Genomic DNA, 20,930 nt, shown 5'->3' with positions numbered 1-20,930 from the left:
GGGAGGGAGTTAACTTATAGGACCAGACAATTGGAATCTTGAAACCTTAGGTTTAAAAAGAAGAACAAAATGGAATCTGATGCTGGAATGTGTATGGTTTGTTGATGAAGGTCTCTTTCAAAACTAGTTATAAATGTGGCCTTTAAGGAATGAGTTGTCATTACCTAATAATGCTTTTGATGCCATATAGTTGTGTTAGGATAAACAGGCTTTCCCAAATTAGATCTGGGACATTAATAAATGTCTTTTCTCAGTAATTTTCAGTGTCTTGAAACTGCAGCCAGGAGGTACTTGGCGACAGAGGGAAATTGATGAGCCACTGCAATTTTGTGCTGCAGCTGGTACCCATAGGTGGTGCTTGTTGGTTTTATGATTGCAGTTTCTTTCTATATTGAATTATCAAATTCAAACAGAGGAACAATTGTATTGTATAATTGACTTATCTACTTGGAGGAGTATGCTAAGTATGAATGCTTTATTGTAATGTGATAAAAGCACTGCATTTGAAGAAATTTTTCAACTATTAAATCTACACAAGGGAAACAGCTGAGACAAACAAAACTAAGCATCAGATGCTATACAGTCCCTGAAATTGTTTTGTTTTCTAAAATTTGCATATAGTAATATTGAGATTCCAGAAACTCTTTTTAAAAAAGTGGATCCCAGATACCAAAGATCAAGAAAAGTGAAAATCATTAAGAGAGATAGTTCTGTCTGTGTTCTATTCAAAAGAATTAATTTAATGCCACCTATTCTTTAATTCTTTAAAGAAATGGGTGAACATTTATAATCTGTTGTTTGAAATACTGAGATAGGACAATAGGAGGTTTACATTTAATAAGACAGAATCATGTATGGAAACAGAGTATTTTATGTTCGCAGAGTTTGTGTTTGTGAATAAGTCAGAACACTCCAACTCAAACCAAGGCACTTTGCTTATTCGTAGTTGTTGAAGTATCAAACATCAATGACTTGAGATATTGAGTATTAAATATTTTAACATAAAGAAGTCATTTTATAAGTAAGTTTACCAACTGGAACTGCACCAAACCAAGTCTTTACTGGATGAATAAAATGTTCTTTGGTTAAATTCAAATTTATATCTGCTTTTACCGTTCCATCTTTGTGAGCCAACTGAATTTTATTACTCACTTGACCACATGCAAATTCTTAGGGAGCTCTCTGGGTAATTTGACTTGACCATATTCTATGTTAATAACAAAAGAAATGTTTCTTTTTACTTACTAGATATTTTATTTTATATATGGGTAAAAATATGTAGAACAAAACGTAAAGCAAGTATTTTAAATTTAAAATATAATTCCTATCTATTACTGAAGATGTGCTGAAAATAATCTTATCATTTGCTAATTGAAGGAACTATGGTTACCAAAATCTCTCATGTTTCTCTTTATAGTCATTGCTTTTCTTCTGTATATAAAATGACTACTTATTTTAAATTCAAACAGAACATAGGCAACATTTGCTGACAGTAACAAAAATAAATATAGATGATCTGATGTACCTTTTTTCCCCTAGAATATTTGTCTACTATAACTGTCAACATCAGATGTCAGAAAAGATACTGGTTCTACCACTTTTACTCACTATATCAGCTTGCACAAGATACTTAATGTCTTTCTACTTTAGTTTTTGCCTCTGAAAAAAAAAAGGGAGTTAATATTATTATAGGTCTTAAATATATCCTCTAGTATATAGTGAGTATTCTGTTAATGTTAGTGGTCGTGATGCTGCTGCTGCTCATGATGGTAATAAGAAGATAGTGTGGTGATTTTAGTGGTTGTGATTAAAATATCTAGTTGTAGACTGGGAGAGATCCTAAATAAACACCTAGAGGAATTCCATGGTCAACCATGATGAAGGAACAAAAAGTAGATTTACTCCTCTGGCTTAAACAACTAAAACTCAGGACAAAATTATATAAAACAATGGTTTTCAGACATTTACAATAGGAGTACAGGACAGTGATTCCTATGAGAAGAGAAACAAGTAAGGCAAGGACTACCATTGTTGCAGCTCACTATCAGGAGGAAGTTTCCAGGCAACTATGAAGGAAGTTTTACAGGCTCCCTGAGTAGAGAGACAGAGTTTAGAATTTAGGGATGCCAATGCAGATGGAATTTGTGAGACAGGGTATCAGAAAGGAACAAGCTGCATGGAGAAAGAGTGCTGAAAATCCGCAAAAGGCTCCCCCTGCGTATTTAGCTGAGTACTGATTAGCACATGCATGTGAGAAACTACCAAAGATAAGGGGCAACACCAGAATATAGCAAACAAATCAATTGCAAGGTTTACAAAGGGCCAGGAATAGTTGGCTAGAGTGGAAATATCTCCTGACCTGTGGGGCATCAAGTAGAGTCCCCAGAAGGGTATTACCTCAGTAGTGGGGACAAATTACCCCTACTTAGTGACTGTTCTGACCTTGCTTTCAACACCTAGAAGTAAGCCTAGAAAGGATCAAATTGTTCTGTGTCTCAGAACAAAGTTTTCAAATATTTAAAGAAATACAGAAACTTCATCACCCCAGAAGGTAAAATTCACAATGTGTAGCATCCATCCAATAATTATCAGGTTTGCAAAAGCAGGAAAAAAATATGAATAATGGGAAAATTAATCAAAAGAAACAGACCCCAAAATGGCACAGATGATAATAGATAAGACAGGAAAAGCAGCTATGATAAAAGACTTCCAACTAGAGCCAGATGAGATAAGCAAATCTGCTTTCCTAAAAGAGCACCTATAAAGCTGGAAAAAAATTGACAAAAGCAATCATTTAGGCATTCTTAAAATTGAACAAAGTTATATACAATCTGAGAAAATATTTACTCCTCTTATATGTAGGAATAGTGGAAGTCTGTCTAGAGCTATTGTTATTTCCCCTACTCCCAGGCTTGGTTAGAACAAAGTTGTCAGGCCAGGACAGGCTGTGAGGACCAACAGTTCTACCATGGTGGAAAGGGATTCACTTAATTGGGCATTGGAAGGTGCTAGCCATGCCCAGTGGTATTATTGGTTAAAGTGGCGATTATTGAATTATAAAACTAAGTAAAAAATTCGAGTATTTCAAAGTTGAAAAAGCTGTAATAAACTCCATATGTTCAAGAAGATAGAGGAAAACATGAGCTTGATAAAGCAAGATGTGGAAAAACCTGAATCAAATGTCTACAGATGAAAAATACAGTGTTTGAGATTAAAAAATATATACTAGGTGGGTTTAGCAACAGCTTAGACATTGCAGAAGAAAAGTTAGTGAACTTAAAGACATAACAATAAAACTATCCAAAATGAAAGGCATAGAAAAAAGACAGGTCAGTACTGTGGGACAAAATCAAATAGACTAATGTATGCAATTGGAGGCCCAGAAAGAAGAGAGAGAAACAGAAAATTGTATTTGAAGAAATAATTACTGAACATGTTTCAAATGTGATCGAAACTTTAAATTTAGATTTTTTAGAAGCTCAGTGAGCCCCAAATAAAAGAAACATGGAGAAAACTAAACACCTAGCATATAAATCCCTATTATTTAGATGTGAGTAAAGGAAGAAACTAGTTCAAACATCCTTTGAATTAAGAGCAAAGGGAAGTAAAATGCAATTAAATACATAAGATAATTTTGACATTCATAATGGGTGTACCCATGTTGCTTGAGAACCTGTCCTACATATAAATATACATAAAGGTATATTGCAACATATGTGGCAGATTGCCTTTATCTGGGGCATCACTATATTATCAAACAATTGACTTATTTTCTATGGTAGTTCAGTAGAAAAGGGGCCTGAAATTTGGAGTCCAATAAATTAGAATTTACATTTTCATTCTGACCTCCATTTTCTTATTTGTAAATTTAGAATAATACTGGCCAGCCTCATAGAGTTATCGATAGTTAAATGAGCTAGTACGTGAAAATGCTTAGTACAGTGCTTGGTTTATAATTGCTTCTTTATGCATGCTATTTTTATTTTCTCTTTCTAATCCTCCTTCTCAAGTACTATTTTCTGGCCTCTGTTTTTGTTCCCCCTTAATCAATGATATTAGCACTAGAAGAGACCTTAGAGATCACCTAGCATCAGACTCTCTTTTCACAGATGAAGAAATTGAGTCCCAGCAAGGTCACTTGGTTACTAAGGGGTAAAATGTTCTGTTACCAAACTCAACTGGGTCTTTCAAACAATGGCATTAAAATCTAGTCCTCTTCACCTTCGAAGAAGCAAAATGGGAGTTAACATTTGCTGAGCATTTTATTTTAGAATACAATAATACAGATCTTAACACTGAACATTTAAATGAATATGCTTATATTACAACAAAATTTCTAGGATGATGAAAGTGTTGTTTCAAGTATTTTATGGCAGGATAAATGAGACAAAATCAAGGAATGCTAAGCTAAGCTTTCAAGTTCCTGGATGAACTACAGTTACAAGCCAGATAGTTGAATACTGTCTCAGTGTAGAAGGACATGTCTTAAAATAGACATTCTGTAAATATATGTAAAAAAGCCTATAAAGAAACAACACTTTAAACATGAAAAATAAATTGCATATAGCATAGTATATAAAACATAATTATAATCTATCCTTGGTCTTTGCAAAAATTAATTTTAAACATGAATAGAGACCAGAATATAGACCATGAAAAGTGCCCACACCCAAAAAGCCACATAGAAGCTGTGTTGTGGCATGCGGCTCCCTGGGCAGGAGCCTAGTAGATCAGAAGAAGGCTTTCCATGTTTCCATTTTTAAAGTGCTTGCAATTGTTTGATTTAAAATATGTATTAAAAAAATTAGCTGCAGAGACTATTTATAGCTATAAGAACTTTTCAGAGAGAATAACACAAAAGCACTACAGAGCTGCTGAAATCTTAAATAATTCTTTGTAAATGCCCTAGGTTAATTTAGATCCCTGAAAACACATTAGGAAATTAAGCTGTAATGTGAGCTAATTCAGATTTTAATTTGGCAAAAAGAATGATCCAACTACACAGTTAATGTAAATAGAAGCATAACACAGGGAAATTAATGAGGTTTCCTTCCGATGAATCTTCAAGGAGGTAGATAATTAGCTTCTTTTGTTATTACTGTAGGAGAATGTGGCATTGTCTCTGAGGTGTAAAATAACTGTGGCTTACTAAGTGATAATGTGCTTCATTTGTCTTTTTTAAAAATAATTATTTATGTTAAACTCTTGCAGGATGAAGCAGCAGCACAGCCTCTGAATCTCTCATCCCGACCCAAGACAGCAGAGCCTGTAAAGTCCCCAACGTCTCCCACCCAGAACCTGTTCCCAGCCAGCAAAACCAGCCCTGTCAACCCGCCAAACAAAAGCAGCATCCCTAGCCCCATTGGAGGAAGCCTGGGAAGAGGATCCTCTTTAGGTAAATGGAAAAGTCAACACCAGGAAGAGACTTACGAATTAGGTAAAAGAAAGCAAATCTGTTTAGTTACGACTGATATTTGTTTCCAAAGTGTTCCTTAGTAAAAGATAATACTCTTATCTTCTCTACTGAAATATAACCCAATTTAGTATCTTGTTATATTAGAACTTTTGGAAACGATCATAATATAAATCCTGCTGGGACGGGTTCTTTAGATGATAATGAGTTAGATCCAGTAAATCATAGACTTAGGAATTTCTATATTTGGTCAGCGCTTTGCCACTGAAATAATTTTTCAGGGACATAGGACCCGGATTCAAAGCAGCCTTTCAAAAGGCCAAAATTTATTTGACATTTTTATTTTCTATCAAAGTGTATGTCAATTTTACATCTTATCCCATATTACTTTTTCATTAAAACAAATATGAATGACACAATTCCAGAACATATATGAAATACTATTGATATATAGGAAGATATGTCATAATGTCTGGCTTCTTACACTCCCCCATATATTGCCAAGTATCTCTAGGAATAGTCGTATCCCTATGTGAAAAGTATGTAGGAAAACACATGGGTTTTGGAATGAGGCAGGCTTGGACAGAGAGCCTTCATTTACTAGCTGTGCGATCCCAAGAAAGTTATTTAAAGTTCAATTTTCTAATCTCTGAAAGGGTCATAGTATTACTATAGGTTGCTATAGCTCATAGGTTATTGTGAGAATTGAAAGAGAAAAATGCATATAAAGTGTCTAACACAGTTTAGAACCTAGAGATATTCAATTTTAAATTATTGGAATGAATGATTATCAATACATGTACATATCGAAAGTGGAATGAAACAATAAATGTGAAAGCAGTTGTCAGTAAGAGTACCAAATAAGCATTAACATTACTGTTACTGTACTCTTTAAGTCAAATTAAGTCTCTTAATTTGTTATACTTAAGCTCTTAGGAAATTAAATCTCGCAATTTCCAAGCAGACACAGATTTTAAAGGGTTAGTATAAAGACCAAGCATTTCTTCATTAGATTCCCTTTCTTGTATTATCAAGTCCTGAAGTCTAAAATGCTTATTACAATAGATAAAATAATGTATAAGAATAGCCATTAACAGCTTGAAAAAACATTATTGCCTATTTTATCTCATTTGATGTTTCCCAGTCTTATGAATTGGGTAGTATATTATTATTACCTTCATTGTACAAATACATACACTGTGGTTCTTACAGGTAGAACAACTTGCCCATACTCCTGTAGCCATTACTTAGCAGAAACAGGACTAGAATTCAGGTCCTCTCACATGTTACTCAGTAAACTCACAATTAAAATATTTGCTGAATTGTGCTGAGTCTAAGTGAATCTTCTGATAGTGAGATGTAAATCTTTCTCACTGAAATGTGGGTTATAGGATCTCTACAACAGCATATTCTCATTTTGAGTAAAAATGCCTTTTTTGGGACCTGAAAATTTTCATGCAAAGTTAGTGGTATCTGCATAGAGGATAGAATTATATCATTTCCAGCATGTGAATATGAATGCCCCTTGGCTGGATTTTTAGAAGTTGTGAAATGAGGGGAAAAAGCCAACAAGAAGATAAATTATGGATTTGACCTTGAAATGGCCGTCCTAGAATTCACTCTGAATTCATTTGTTTGTTGTCCTGAGTATCATGAGGGACGGAGATGACTAAGTCACAAGCCCTGCATTTATGGAACTCTACTCAGCAGAGCATATTTCTTAGATGGTCAGAAGTAATAGCACCTGTGTTTGAACAGCATTCTTGTCCAGAAAATATTGGATAAAAATGGTCTTTTTGCCAGAAAACTCCAGAACAAAAGCTGTGGGACTAAAAAGTGACTGACTTCAAAAAAAGTCCATAGATAGCTTTGGAATTTTTTCAAAACACAAATGCATATGCACATGCATTGTACATACCAGACATACAGTGTAAGCTTGATTCTATTCCATTTCTTCTGTACTGCCTATGTGAGGTGTACACACACACACACACACACACACACACACACACACCTGCTATGAAATGCTTATACGAGGCTTTAAGCAAGTAGATCACACTAACATTTACCAGAGCAGATGAAGCCTATCTATCATCAAACAATTGTCCTCTTTTTGTCTAAAACTGGAAAAACTTATTCAAAGTATTCATTTTACCTACAGTAAAATGTAAGATATAGTGGAAAAAAAGTCAGTTTAATTTTGAAATTTTTCCCTGTATTGCATGGAATACACTAGAAGTGAATATTTATTCTCACTTTTTCTGAAGCTTTGTAGTTATGTGAAAACCAGTCCCACACATATTGCCTCAATGTCAGGAAGATAGGGAGCTGATCGTAGTGGGTGTTTGAGCTGGGGGTGGGGAATGGGTTGTCATTCTCTTGGTAAATAACTGAGGCAGCATGATGAGAAGAATGCTTCATTAACCAGCCAGCAATTGGAGGAATGGAGATTATGGTGCATTCCTTCCACCCCCTCTCTCCTGCAGTGGACATGTGAACACACAGATACAGATATCACTAAAATACACATATGGCCTCACAGATTTTTTTTCTGCAGGCCAGAAACAACTTTCTTGTAGTAGCACAGCAAGTATGATGGGTAGCCTGGACAAACACCTCTGCCTTCTCACCACTCCTCACCCCTTTCCTCCCCATAATTCCCCCACAGAAGAGACAACACTGTGCACCAATTGTACATATAGGCAGAGCAAATCTCTTCTTCCAATATATATATGATCGGAGTCTAGGAACCTTAGTCTGCAAGGAGGTGGGTAGACAGAACCCAGGTAGACTGGAGTGCTGGTGTTTTCTCCAAGGGCTAAAAGAACCCAGCACATCTTGGTTACCCTGGCTCTATGCATATTATTGTATACTTTAAAAAATGGCAAATGTGTGCCCCTTCCTTGTTCAGAGAATGCAGTTTTCTACAGGGGAGGCGGTAGTAGTAGTGCTTTTTAGGAGTCTGATCTCACAAATCTCTAATAATGCATCCTGTATATGCAGATATCCTGTCTAGTCTCAACTCCCCTGCCCTGTTTGGGGATCAGGATACAGTGATGAAAGCCATCCAGGAGGCACGGAAGATGCGAGAGCAGATCCAGCGGGAGCAACAGCAGCAACAGCCACATGGTGTTGATGGGAAACTGTCCTCCATAAATAATATGGGGCTGAACAACTGCAGGAATGAAAAGGTAAAACTGCTTCCCTGTGTCACTGGATCTGCTAGACTCATTGGTTCACTCTCACTTGGTTCTTTCCAGGCTCCCAAGTATCAACCTCCAGCCATAGATTTGGGCTTCCAGCTTGAGAGCTGTCTTGCATTTTACTAAAATCTATCATGTAGCACCTGTAAGCATTATTGCTGATTAACAAATATGCCCTTTCTCACCCAGTGTAAGTTGCCTCCCAGGGACCCAACCTACCTGCCTATTGGTGTGTTTTTCTGTCATATTCTGAAATAGATGTATCATAAAATAAAGGAGATATATGATGTTATTAGAATAAGAATAGAGTAGCAGAATATTAAAAATGGAAGACACATACATGCTGACAATGAAGACTAATATGTTACCATGACTCATCATTAAATGTAATACTAAGCTTCCTGTTAACCGGGGCAAAAAAAAAAAAAAAAAAGCAGTTTGCAAAATGCATTCTTTTGGTTTTTGACCCAGCAAATTATTTATTGCTTATTCTGCTTATTGCACTGGAGATAAAGCAGTGAGAAAATATGACAAAAATACCTGTTCTCCTAGAGCTCCCATTCTAATAGGAGAACACAGACAATGAAAAAATAAACAATTAAATAGAAAATGTAGCTGTAGGAAGTCAATAAATGCCATGAGAAAAAATAGAAGCAAGTTGAAGGAATAAGGTGCTATAGGGTTGGTATGTTAGATGGAGTGATAAGGCTTGTCTGAGAAACATTGACATTGACATCTGAATTAAGCAACAGTCCAGGCCATAGTGAAAGGCAGAAGCACGGACATTCCCAGCTCTGGGAGTGATGAATGTGGAGGCACTTAGAGGATCAGACCTGCACCAAGGAGGCCACGGTGGCAAGAATGGTAAGAGACAGGACAGCAGGGGAACATAAAGTAAAAGTGATAGACTGGGACGAGCTTATTAGACCCAGTAGACCCGGGAAAGCCTTTTCATTTTATTCTGAGTGCAATGGGAACCCCTAGACTGATTTTGTCCAGGACATTGACATGATCTGATTTACATATAAAAGGATCATTCTGCCTCCTGTGTAAGATTGGACTCTAGGAGGTTAAGAATGGAAACAGGGAGACTGGTTGAGAGGCTATTAGTAGACTGGGTAAAAAATTCTGATTATCTGATAGAAGGGCACTAGTCTGATTATGGGCCTCTACCCTCATAACCTAATCTAAACCTAACTACTTCCCAAAGAGCCACCTCCAGTTATCATCACATCAGAGATTGGGGATTCAATATATGGATTTTTGAGGGGACACAAAAATTATCTCCATAGCACCTTATATTGTTGAATTTGTATTATCTGTTGAAGTTCGAACTTAGATACTATTAACTTCAAATTCTACAGGTTAATTTTAAGTATTTCTCATTGACTTTTTAAATTCATTTGGAAGGAAAAAGTCTGAAATGTAAAAGGATAAAACTTAATTTTGCTTTGTAACACATGGGAGAGGGATGAGAGATTAGGTTAAGATAGATATAGATAGATAAATGGATACATAGATAGATAAATGGATACATAGATAGATGATAGATAGATAGATAGATAGATAGATAGATAGATAGATAGATAGATAAATTTATACTTGACCTCAAACATATCACACTGAATATAACTGAGTCCCAGAAAGTAAGCTGCAAAGTTGTTTCTACAGAACCAGGAAACCCTGGTTTCCAAGTTAAAGGGAGTAGTTTTCCCAGTAGACAACCTTCCTGAGGTTGAATTTCGGACACTGGAAAAGTTCATTAATAGGGATGTTGTATTCATGAGCTCTCCTTAACATGATCTCCCTCTTGCATAATGTCACTGTTTTGCAGATATATTTTGTGATTCTTGTAGGCTTTGTTTAGCATCTAGAATCATTTTCTGTGATTGCTGATAGATTAGTTGAAGTCAGAAGAATAAATGAAGGACAGCGCTAACAGTTTCTTGTGATGATATCTTTGGCTTTCTTATAATCAAAATATCTCTCTTAATTTTATGGGATTACATAGGGCACTACATTTTCTTCTGAGCATCATATTTTCTTCTGGGCCAAAGAGGCTAAATATTAATATATAATGTGCAATAAACTGGAAAATGAATTGTGACAAATTCAGTTTAACTCTCTTCAAAATTATTCATGTTGAAATTGTCTGTTTCCTTAAATATAAGAAACATCCATTTGATTTATGGATTTGTTCTTTGTAGCCCCTAATACAGTTATAGAAAATTTTTTGTGATGTTGTTGTCATAAAACCTTATAATTTATTAAGCATTCCTCTTCTCTCTCTTATTTGGACACTCTTTACAGAGGAATGTGGCATAACTTTGGGTGTCCTGGGAAATAGCTCATGAGATGGAGATCAGCATGCAGGTTTATTAGGGAGCACTCTTAGTATTGCTAAGGGAAGGGAGAAGAGAAAAGTCTGGACCGCATAGCAAAACCCCATCTCTAAAAAATAGACAAGTTAATTAATTTTTTTAAAACCCAGGACTGGTCAGAAGGAGAGGTTGTGCTCTGGTACAGTCTCAACTAGGGCCTCTAGCAACCTCATAGGAAGCTTTCTGGTTCCCATGGCCATTCAGAATTGCCCTAAGTTGGGGTAAGAGTGTGAGCTTTTATACACTTGTATCATCAATGAGTCATTGGATGAGGACATGACTTTGAGTGGGAAGAGGAAATGACTTTGAGTGAGGTGACTCTCTTCAGCTAAGGCAGTGCTCAAGAGGACCAACAGCTAAAAGCTAGCTACCAACAGCAATTCCAGCAGCTGAGGGAATAAATCTTCCAGTCCTGAAGGGGGATCTGGGTCACACATCAGTGTCCACTGTAGCTTGTTACATTTAGTAATATAAGATGTACACAAGACAGGCTTTGTATATATCATAAATGTGAGCCAACATTTACTAACAGGCATAGGGATGCTTATGTCTTTATAGTACATATAGAATCATAGATTATGTCCATATGACTACTTACTCATGATGGGTCTCACCGTATTAAGTAAATCCCTATTTTGGCACTTTAAAATGTAACATTGTTGACTTGATCAGCCAGAACGGCACCAATGGAGTTGTTCTGGTTGGCTGTGTCAGGGGTATTTAGGATCTGTTAAATATATACATTGTAGGTACAATAGACTGTAACGGCACCTTAGGAGCTGTTCTGCTCCATCATTTCAACATAACTTCTGTGTGTGAATTGTTGGTGTCCTGCCAGCAGAAATCTAAGTTACTGCCCTGGGTTGTAGCTTTTCATGAAAAGAACACCAGCCATCTTTACCCCTGTCTAAATACCAGTGCAATTTGAACATACTATAGGCCAATTCCTCACCAAATTTTGTTGTTTTGACATCTCTAAGATAGAGAGTATTGTAGTCATGACAATACATGGCAGAATTTTAATTAGGCTGCTTCTAAGTCTCCTCAGAGCTAAGCTGAGGGCATCTGGCAAGAAGACAGCCAAGGAGGGGTGGGCCTTCTTAATGAACAGATATATGTAAAGTATGTTCTGTAACTCTCTGATCTTCTTGATTTTTGAATGCTGACTCAGTGAAAGCATTGGTTGGAATGCTTTTCTGCAAAGGTATTATGTAAGCCAGTAGATTGATTACCTACTGATCACAACTGCTCACAAAAAGGCAGATTACACATCTGTACACATGTGTCCTGAGCTGCTCTTCACTTCCTCATCTGGGAATCACTTGAGAAAAGTGCTTGACCTCATCAGGTGTCAAACAAAATGAGCTGCAGTGGACACTATGATCACACTTTACTTGCCTCTGAAGTATATTAGTAGAATTAAAACTGTAGAGTAAGAGAACCGGAGGGAGCATTACACTTGATCAAATGAAGTGACTTCTATTTGCAGATGAGAAAACTGAAACCTAGAGAAAGAAAAGGACTTACCCACAGTCATAGTGTATTTTTGGCAGAGCAGAAATTAAATCTCAGCTTACCTAATTCCTAGCTAATTGTATTTCCACTTATGGAACAGTACCAGATTCATTTATTAGTTTCCTATGATACCTTACATTTTACGTTGACAATCTCAGAGCTTTGGTGAAATATAGCAGGGAATAAATAAACAAAAACAGTGAAGCAGAAAAGCATTTATCTCTCTGCTTTCTCTATACTTGCCACCTTCTATCTGGATAGGACATTCTTCCCTGCCATGGTGTCTGTAGCTTCTGGCGCTGGAAAGCTACCAGTCAGGAAACAAAAGACTGAATGATACTGGTATAGACAAAGAAACAAAGGAGGTGGCCAGGCCAGGAACAGACATAGAAAGACGACAAGTAGATTACAAAGAGCTTGGATTTTAGAGTTGATTAATCCTGGGTCTCAGTTCTCCTTGTGCTGTTTTCTAACTGTGTTATTTAAGTAAATTACTTAACCTCTCTGAATCTCAACGTTCGTATCTATAAAATGGAGATAATTACCTTTTTCTTGAAGGGCGGTTTTGAAGAAAAGCGTAGGTACAGCCTATATCTTGCACAAAAGATGCTCATTTAATATCAGATTCTTTCTCACTTTCAGATGACAGGCATCTTGTCAAATCTGTTGTTTAGTTTTAAATTTTTTCTTTCTTTGATATTCTCCACTGGTGAATGAGTCAACCTATTGGTCCTTGGATCCAAAATGTCTTAAAAGAGGAAAAATGGCTAGTAAGATGCTAACAGGCAGCTTCTTACAAAGTCAGGATATGCATATTTCTTTTTCATTTTTAGAGTAGCTTGAATAAACTAGCTACCTGCTAGGATATGGCTAAAGCCAACATGATAATAATACTCAAGTTTGATTATGTTAGTGTGCTAGGGAGATTTTGTTCCTAGTAATTTATTCTTTAATATATTTCCACAAAAGCAGAGTTTTAATCTATAATGTTTTGGAAAAGCTTGACCTGATGCTTGATAGTTGTTTATATTTCTCATACCCAAATAATATTTTTCAGTGAATTAAATAGGAAAATCATAACCCAATCATTGAGACACATGTTAAACTTGTTTCCACTTATTTAAAAAGCTATTGTTCATTTTTTGAAAGTGTAGATTCTTGCGTTTCACCCATTCTTTGAAAAAATATTAGAATAGTACATCAGTATTACACTGATATAACACTTCCCCCTTTTATTAGAAAAGGAAAACATACTAGACATCTGCTTCTCATTGTCAATTACCATAGCTCCTTGTTACTCATACAATTGATTCAGGTATTCATTGTTGCATGACAGGATAAATTTAGACAGAGGATCAATATAGTTGTACACCACTAAGTGAAAGGGCTTGTGAGAAAATTATTTTGCAAAGTGTATTGAAAATGAATGAGTTCCTTCTATAGCTCACAGACTAGTGAGGTTTGGCTGTTTTCAAAGGTACACATAGTCATAATTAATCAAGATTGTCATTTTTGTGAGCAGTTGACTAACATGTTTAATTGTGTTACTTTTCTATATTAACCTATTCTTAAGACAACAACTTGTACTATAAAGAATGTGGGGCACATTAGAGATTTTGCAGTAAGGGAAGAAATTCTAATTGTAATTCTCCTCATTTGCACAGCAGAGCAGTAGTCACTGTTTAAAAAACATTAGTGTACTACTCTTTCTTTATGTCATGACGAGGAATATTTTTGTGCTTTCCATGCTGCAAATATATTATTACATATATATTCACTCTTGAACCTTTCCAAATTCAGGGATGTCGGTATTACTGTCCTTGTTTCACAGAGGAAGAAACTAAGACCAGCTCTGGATCACTTCACTTTACTCCAGCATTTCTTTTCCATCATCTCATTTGTTCCCTACATCTCTGTGAGATTGATAGCGCAATTTTACTTAAAATCTAAAACAAGACACACATCTGAGTTTCAAACATCAATTTAATGAAGTGAATGCTAAAATTATGAGCTAAAGAAGTATATCTAGATATATGTGTTTCATACATATTTCTTGGAAATGAATAGCTATATTTGTACTTGTGATAGTGTTTTTTTTAAAAGAACATACATAGATCAGAAGTGCTATAAAATTAGAGAAAAGCAAGGTAAGTTTTATTAGGGTTGGATTTTACATTTGAACTAGTAACACTGGGCAACTATGAAGTTCTGTATGTAGGCTCCTGGCTGAATGTAATCATTAAGTTCTTTTTCTTTCTGTTGTCAGGGCTACTTGATTGGTTGCCTAGCTACTAGCTTAAGGCCTAACTCATAAAAAACAACAACACACTTGTTTGGTTCTTTTCTTCTCTGTACTTTAAATAGAAAAAAAATGGTGAGAATTTATATATAAGTTTACAAGTTCAAGATACGTCCTAGATAGGTGTGGGTATAGGAATAAATATAAAGGCTTGAGTTCTGTTTATACATGTTTTAGTCAAAAGGCCACATTTAGTTAATGTACTTCTAATGAAAGGGTTAAAATTCAATATATTCAGTTAATAATGTTGCATACATTTTCTGAAAGAGTTCTTGGTTTTATTATGTGTTGAGCAAATTTACTAATTATGATGATTTTATAGACCTAACCTCCCTTTATGGCAGGTAGTATCTAATCCTTAATCCTTCTAGATCTAATCTCTTCTAGATGTAATCTCTTAATCCTTCCAGACCAGCTGTTCTCAACTTTTTTGGTCTCAGGGACCTTTTATACTCTTAAAAATTATTAAAGACACTGAAGAGTTTTGATTTATGTGGGACTTATCAAGCAATATTTATCTTATTAAACATTAAAACTAAAATATAAAAAAATTTATTTTAAGATAACAATAATAAATCCATTAGATAGTAATATAAATAACATTTTTGAGTATTAACTATATTTTCAAAGTAAAAAAATAGAAGAATGGCTTTGCTTTACATTTTTAAAATCTCTTTAATGTTTAATTTGTTAGAAGACTCCTTAATTCTGTTATTTGCTTTTGCAACCAAATTGTATCATTGTCATGTAGCTTCTAGAAATCTCCACTGTACATTCAAGAGAGAATAAGAATGACTAAGGTAAACAATATATTAGGGTTACTATGAAAATAGTTTTGATCTAGTGGACCTTCCTAAAGGGTCTTTGAGATTACCAAGGTGATATTTTGAATCTATGCTATTCTAGATCATGTAATACATGTTTTTCAATTGTATTAACCTTAACCTTAATAACAGTCTTCACTGATAACACAGTAAATGTTTAGAAATGGCTAATGGTTCTATTTGAATTAAGGAGCAAAACAGTACAGTTATACTACTTGTGTATATACATTGCCTTGATGTAAAGAGAATTTTGGGTGATTTGCAGTGATGTGTGCAATAAAACAACATGAAAACTAAATAGAGAGGAGATTGTGGTAAAGAAAAATTAAGGATAGGAAAATAAGGTAAATAGGGTAAAACTGAGATAAGTGAAGTGCACAACAATTCTTGTCATACATATGTACCTAATTGCTAAACTGGGCCACAGACTTGATTGTAAGCTTCCTGGTAACCAGGCAAAACGGAAATGTATTGTAACAGCCACAGTATTTCTACCACATAAACAAAACAACTTCTCAGAAGAAACATAGGTTTTCTCCTCTGGGTCTCCCAAAAGCTTGAGACATACATAAGAATGTTCCTATTACATTCCTATTCAGGTTGAGAACTACAGTAATTTTGCAGGGCTATTTCCTAACAGACCTTTTGTTTATCTTTGAGATGCATTTTTTTACCTACAGTTATTTGCCTTAGTTTAGGTAATGTGACTGACATTGCATACTTGTATACAGCACTTTGTTCCATGGACACACTTTTTTTTCAATTTCATTTCATTTGTATTAAGGACTTACGGTATACAAAGCATAGTATTAGACATGCGTAGTTAAGAGATAACTAGGGTTTAATCCTGGCTTTATCACTATTATGCTGATATCTCAGAGCCTAAGTTTGCTCATCTATAAAAATATCAGGTTTTGAGAATTAAAGATTCAACATTCAACCTTCTAATAAAATATCTTATGTACAAATTAGGCATTTAATAAATGCTTACTCCCTTCCTCCCTCTTACCCAGTCTTCTTCTCTTCCTCTCTATCCCTCCTTTCCACCTTCCCTTCTTTCTTTTCTTCCTACATTCCCATCCATTTAATTAAGGTTGTTGATAAGACCAAAGGCTTAGACTGCCCTAATGTCTCCATCTTAGAAATGCTATTAATATGCATGATTTCTATGCACAAGGGTTTGTTGTGATGATTCAATAAAGTACAATCATCCCTGAATATTCTTAGTGAACTGGTCCGGGACTACCACTTCCCCACCCTGCAGATACCAAAATTTCTGGATGCTCAAAACTCTTATATAAAATGGCATAGTATTTGCATATAACCTAGGCACATCCTCCCATATTCTTTAAATCATCTCTAGATTACTCATAATATCTAACACAACATAAATGCTATGTAAATATATACTCTATTTTTAATCCTATTATTTGTATTGTATTGTTATTTTTAATTTAAATTTTTAAAAATATTTTCCATCCAAAATTGGTTGACCTCTCAGGTACAGAACCCATGGATATGAAAGACCAGCTATAATCAATATAAGTGTCTTCATTCAGGTCACTTCAAGTGACCTGACACATAATTGGTAGAAAAGCAGGCTGACAGAGATGGTTGTGGCTTAAGTTTTATCCTTTTAGAAAATTGGGAGCCATTGTAGGTGTTTGTGGATGGGGCACGTTTTACCTAAACTACATTTTAAGAAAAATATGATGGTGGCATTTAAATAAAGGACGAAAGAAACCTTTAGAGAGGTGTGCAAGAGTGAAAAGAGCATGTGTTTTGGAGTCAGAGTGACTGGGGCTTCAGATTCTGCTTCCACAACTCACAGGTCTGTGACTTCTTTGAGTCTTGGTGTCCTCACCTGAGATTAATTACACTTAGCTCCCTTGGTTATTACAGGATTTATCAGGAAGCTAAAAGCCAGGTACCTAGGATTATAGCTTTAAAAATCAATTTTCTTCTCTTGTAGGATTCCCAAGACCAGTTCTGTAGGTGGAACTCCATTTGAAATTTCTTAAAATTGGCCTAGGACTCCTTTGCATTCCTGCCCTTCCTTAGCTTAGAGGCTGTCCTGTTGTGGAAGCAGGGCTTTTCCAGTGGAAAGACAACCAGTATGTGGAGGAAGAATGTATCACAAGTTTAGTGTCAGGTGACTTAATGCTGTGTCACCCTACATAAAGAAATTAATAAAATTTTCCTGAAGAATTCTCAACCTCCAAATTAAATCGGTCCCACCTAGGTGGCCTTTAGAATCCACTCATCGTAAAAAAAAAATTTAAACATTTTTTAAATAACTGAGTTGCAGAAAAAAATCAAAGCACATGCTGTCAGGAATTTTTTAGTTATTTTTAAAAGTGCACAGTAAAGAAAATATATATAGTTATGATTATCATCAAAACAAAATATTAAGTTTGAAGTCATTTGATTGTGGGAAAAATTTTAAATATAAAACTGAGACCATTTAAATGACAAATTATATTTTTAAAAGTCTGCTAAAAGTTGAACATTTAAAGTTAGGTTCAGTTTAAAATGCAACTTTGGAAAGGCTGTGTAGATTCTAAACTGTTTTCCTAGGTTTTCACAATGCTCCTTGAGACAATGCAAGTGGCCTCCTAAGTCTAACAAAGAATCTGTTTAAATTGTGATTTTTAGATTCCTCAGAAAAGCCTAAGTGACCACTTGAAAACACACCGCATTGTTTTACTGCATGCATGCCTTTAAGGAAATGGGTCCGCCTGGATTTTTCTGGGCTAGTAGGAGAGTGTTCTGCTTAAAAGCATTCTGAATTTCTGCAGACTTTGGCATCCCATTTTATGGATGTTTGCTTCAGTATGTCCTGAAGATTTTCCTCAAAGATCTTTGCTTTTGAGAATTGGGGATCTAATATGCTGTGTCCAAAAATCTCTTACTCAATTTCTATTCTTACAGAATCATAACTTGCCCGCATTTTCTCTAGTCCAGTGATGATAGATCTTTTCCTTTTAGAGATATGAAATATGAACTTCTTTGTTTTTATAGTAGTATAGTAAAAATTTATATATTCAGCACACTCTCAACAGAAAGACTATCTTCTTATAGTGCACTTCTTCATTGCACTATAAGAAGAGTTGAATCAGAGCTAAAAGAGCCCTTAGAGATCATTTAGTACAGCCCCTTATTTTATAGATAAGAAACAGAGAAGTGAAGTGATTGCCCAAATCCAGCCACAGGGTGTTACTGAGACTGGGACCAGTCCCCTGCCTCTCTGGAACTCAGTCCTGTGTGCTTTCCAGATCTGCTCTAATGTTCATGGTCCTAAGATGTTTATGGTGGTGACTCTTAAGCATCATATGGTCTCAAAGTGCTAAATTTAGTCTTAGTGCTGCTTATGTTGTTCTATACTATTATCCTTGCTAATAGTAATACCAAGTATGAAATATATTGTATACGATAGCTTGACTAATCAGAGGGTATGTATGGTTAAGTAGAATATTTCATTTCCTAGACATGCTTGGCACATAGTAGGCACTCAATATAGTATTAATTGATTTAAGTTGATGCCAGTTAACAGAATTTTCTGTAACTACATTTTGTATAAATATTTAGTTCCCTAAAAATCAATTTTTAAAAATAGATTTCATTAAGTGTTTTTAGTAAAAGATGAGGTAGATAATACTTTCACTTTTTCTTTTCCGAAGAAGCTTTCTTTGCTGGTGGCAGTTTTAAGAACATGATAATAATAATCACTAAAATGTCAGTGTTTTTAATTTTTTTGCAAGCATTTTCACACATTTATTGATTAGAGTTAATTCTAGCAACCATCGTAAGAAGTAGAGTTTTTATTATTCCTCTTCTACAGATGAGGATGAGGTTCAAAGAGCTCAAATCATTTGCTTATATTCACACAGGTAATATTAAACTTGAGAAACTTCAAAGTTTTTTGTTTTGAATCCCATATTCTGTCCACAAAAACAGACATTCTTCATCTTCTTCCCCTAAACCTATCCCTGCCCATGTGTCCTGATGTGCCTTGAAAGGAAGGTCACAGACTACACATTACATATGGTTGTACATGAGTTGGTGTGTACATGTGACTGCACTATGTGTGTAACTCTGTGAGTGTTCATGTGTGTCTTTTGCATTGTGGGTGTAAATCTCTATGTGAGTCCATCTGCGTGAATCTGTTCTGTGTGTATGTGTGCATTTATGTGTGCCTCTCTGTCCATAGGTCTGTTATATCTATAGCAGTGCATACCTGCTGTGTGTCTGGCTGTCTGACTCTATGCATCTGTAATGTGTCTTGTGTATTTGTCAGTATCTCTTTGTGTCTATGTGTCTATCTCATTGTGCACCTGTCTGCATTTGTATGTCTGTAGGATGTCTGGGTCCATGTCTATGCCTCTCTGAATCTTTCTGTCTGTCTGCGTCTGTTTACTTGGATGTGTATGTGAGACAGTATGTCTGACAGTGTATGTGTGTTGTTTGTGTAAGTCTTTGTGTATGTATTCTACTCTCTTCTCTTTATGGTGTTGGGTATTACTATACTTGATTATTTTCATTTTCAGCTGGTTGACCTAGAGCTGTGAATAGAGAATATATGTGAAAACTTTGCACATGGATATACTTTATATATTTTTTACATCACTGCTTTCCTCTCAGCATTGTCTTAAATCTGGTTGTCAAAAATGTGCCATTGGGAGCAGTCTGGCAGAAATTTACTTTTAGCTAAGATCCAGTTTGCAATCTTTGACATTTGCAACTAAGATTAGAATTTCCCAAAGTGCTGTCTTCCCACTATGGATGGAAATGCTTGCTTTTATTTTTAGTGCAACCCTGATTTGCCCTTTATATCTTTTTATAAATAATGTCAACAGCATTGGTTCTGAAATAACACAAAGGGTGTCTTGTAAAATGCATTGTGCAATGGCCTTAGTTCTCATATCTTCTAGGCTGTAGTAGTCCCCTGTAGTTCTCAACAAAGAAGATCATTTAAATTGTTATCTTCCCATATTGAGAGTCAACATAATTTTTTAAGAGGAGAAACCATAAATTTGGGGTCCTCTTGCCTATGTTGAGATTAAGATATCAGCATTTAAATCAATATTCATTTTCTTATCTGCAAAATGGGGACAAGAAGGCAAGCCTCATCTTTAGTTCAAAGAAACATTTTAGTGAGCTCTTGCATTAAAAAAATAATAATAACATTGGTTTCTCAGTCCTTCTTATTCTTCTAAGAACATGAGTTCTTTGATTTTTTTTTTTTCTTTTTAGACAGAGTGTTGCTCTTCTTGCCCAGGCTGGAGTGCAATTGTG

The 20,930-nt window shown here is 35.4% G+C and overlaps 1 protein-coding gene across 50 annotated transcripts in view; it reads left to right on the top strand.

Annotated features, from left to right (window-relative positions):
* The window catches only part of SOX6 (SRY-box transcription factor 6), a 705,491-nt gene that overhangs the window by 624,236 nt on the left and 60,325 nt on the right, over nucleotides 1–20,930 (top strand). For 29 of the 50 annotated variants that reach the window (XM_078340670.1, XM_078340651.1, XM_078340627.1 and 26 more), the window contains 2 exons: nucleotides 5,212–5,437; nucleotides 8,417–8,604. In XM_078340670.1, the coding sequence (XP_078196796.1) occupies nucleotides 5,212–5,437; nucleotides 8,417–8,604 (414 nt within the window). The remainder of the gene's footprint in view (nucleotides 1–5,211; nucleotides 5,438–8,416; nucleotides 8,605–20,930) is intronic. The other 21 variants (XM_078340659.1, XM_078340640.1, XM_078340665.1 and 18 more) reach the window with 1 other exon arrangement.

Source organism: Callithrix jacchus, chromosome 10 (assembly GCF_049354715.1).
Source record: "Callithrix jacchus isolate 240 chromosome 10, calJac240_pri, whole genome shotgun sequence".
Classification (NCBI taxonomy): domain Eukaryota; kingdom Metazoa; phylum Chordata; class Mammalia; order Primates; family Cebidae; genus Callithrix; species Callithrix jacchus.
The sequence above is the reverse complement of the archived record's forward strand: the minus strand, read 5'-3'. Positions and strand labels throughout refer to the sequence as shown.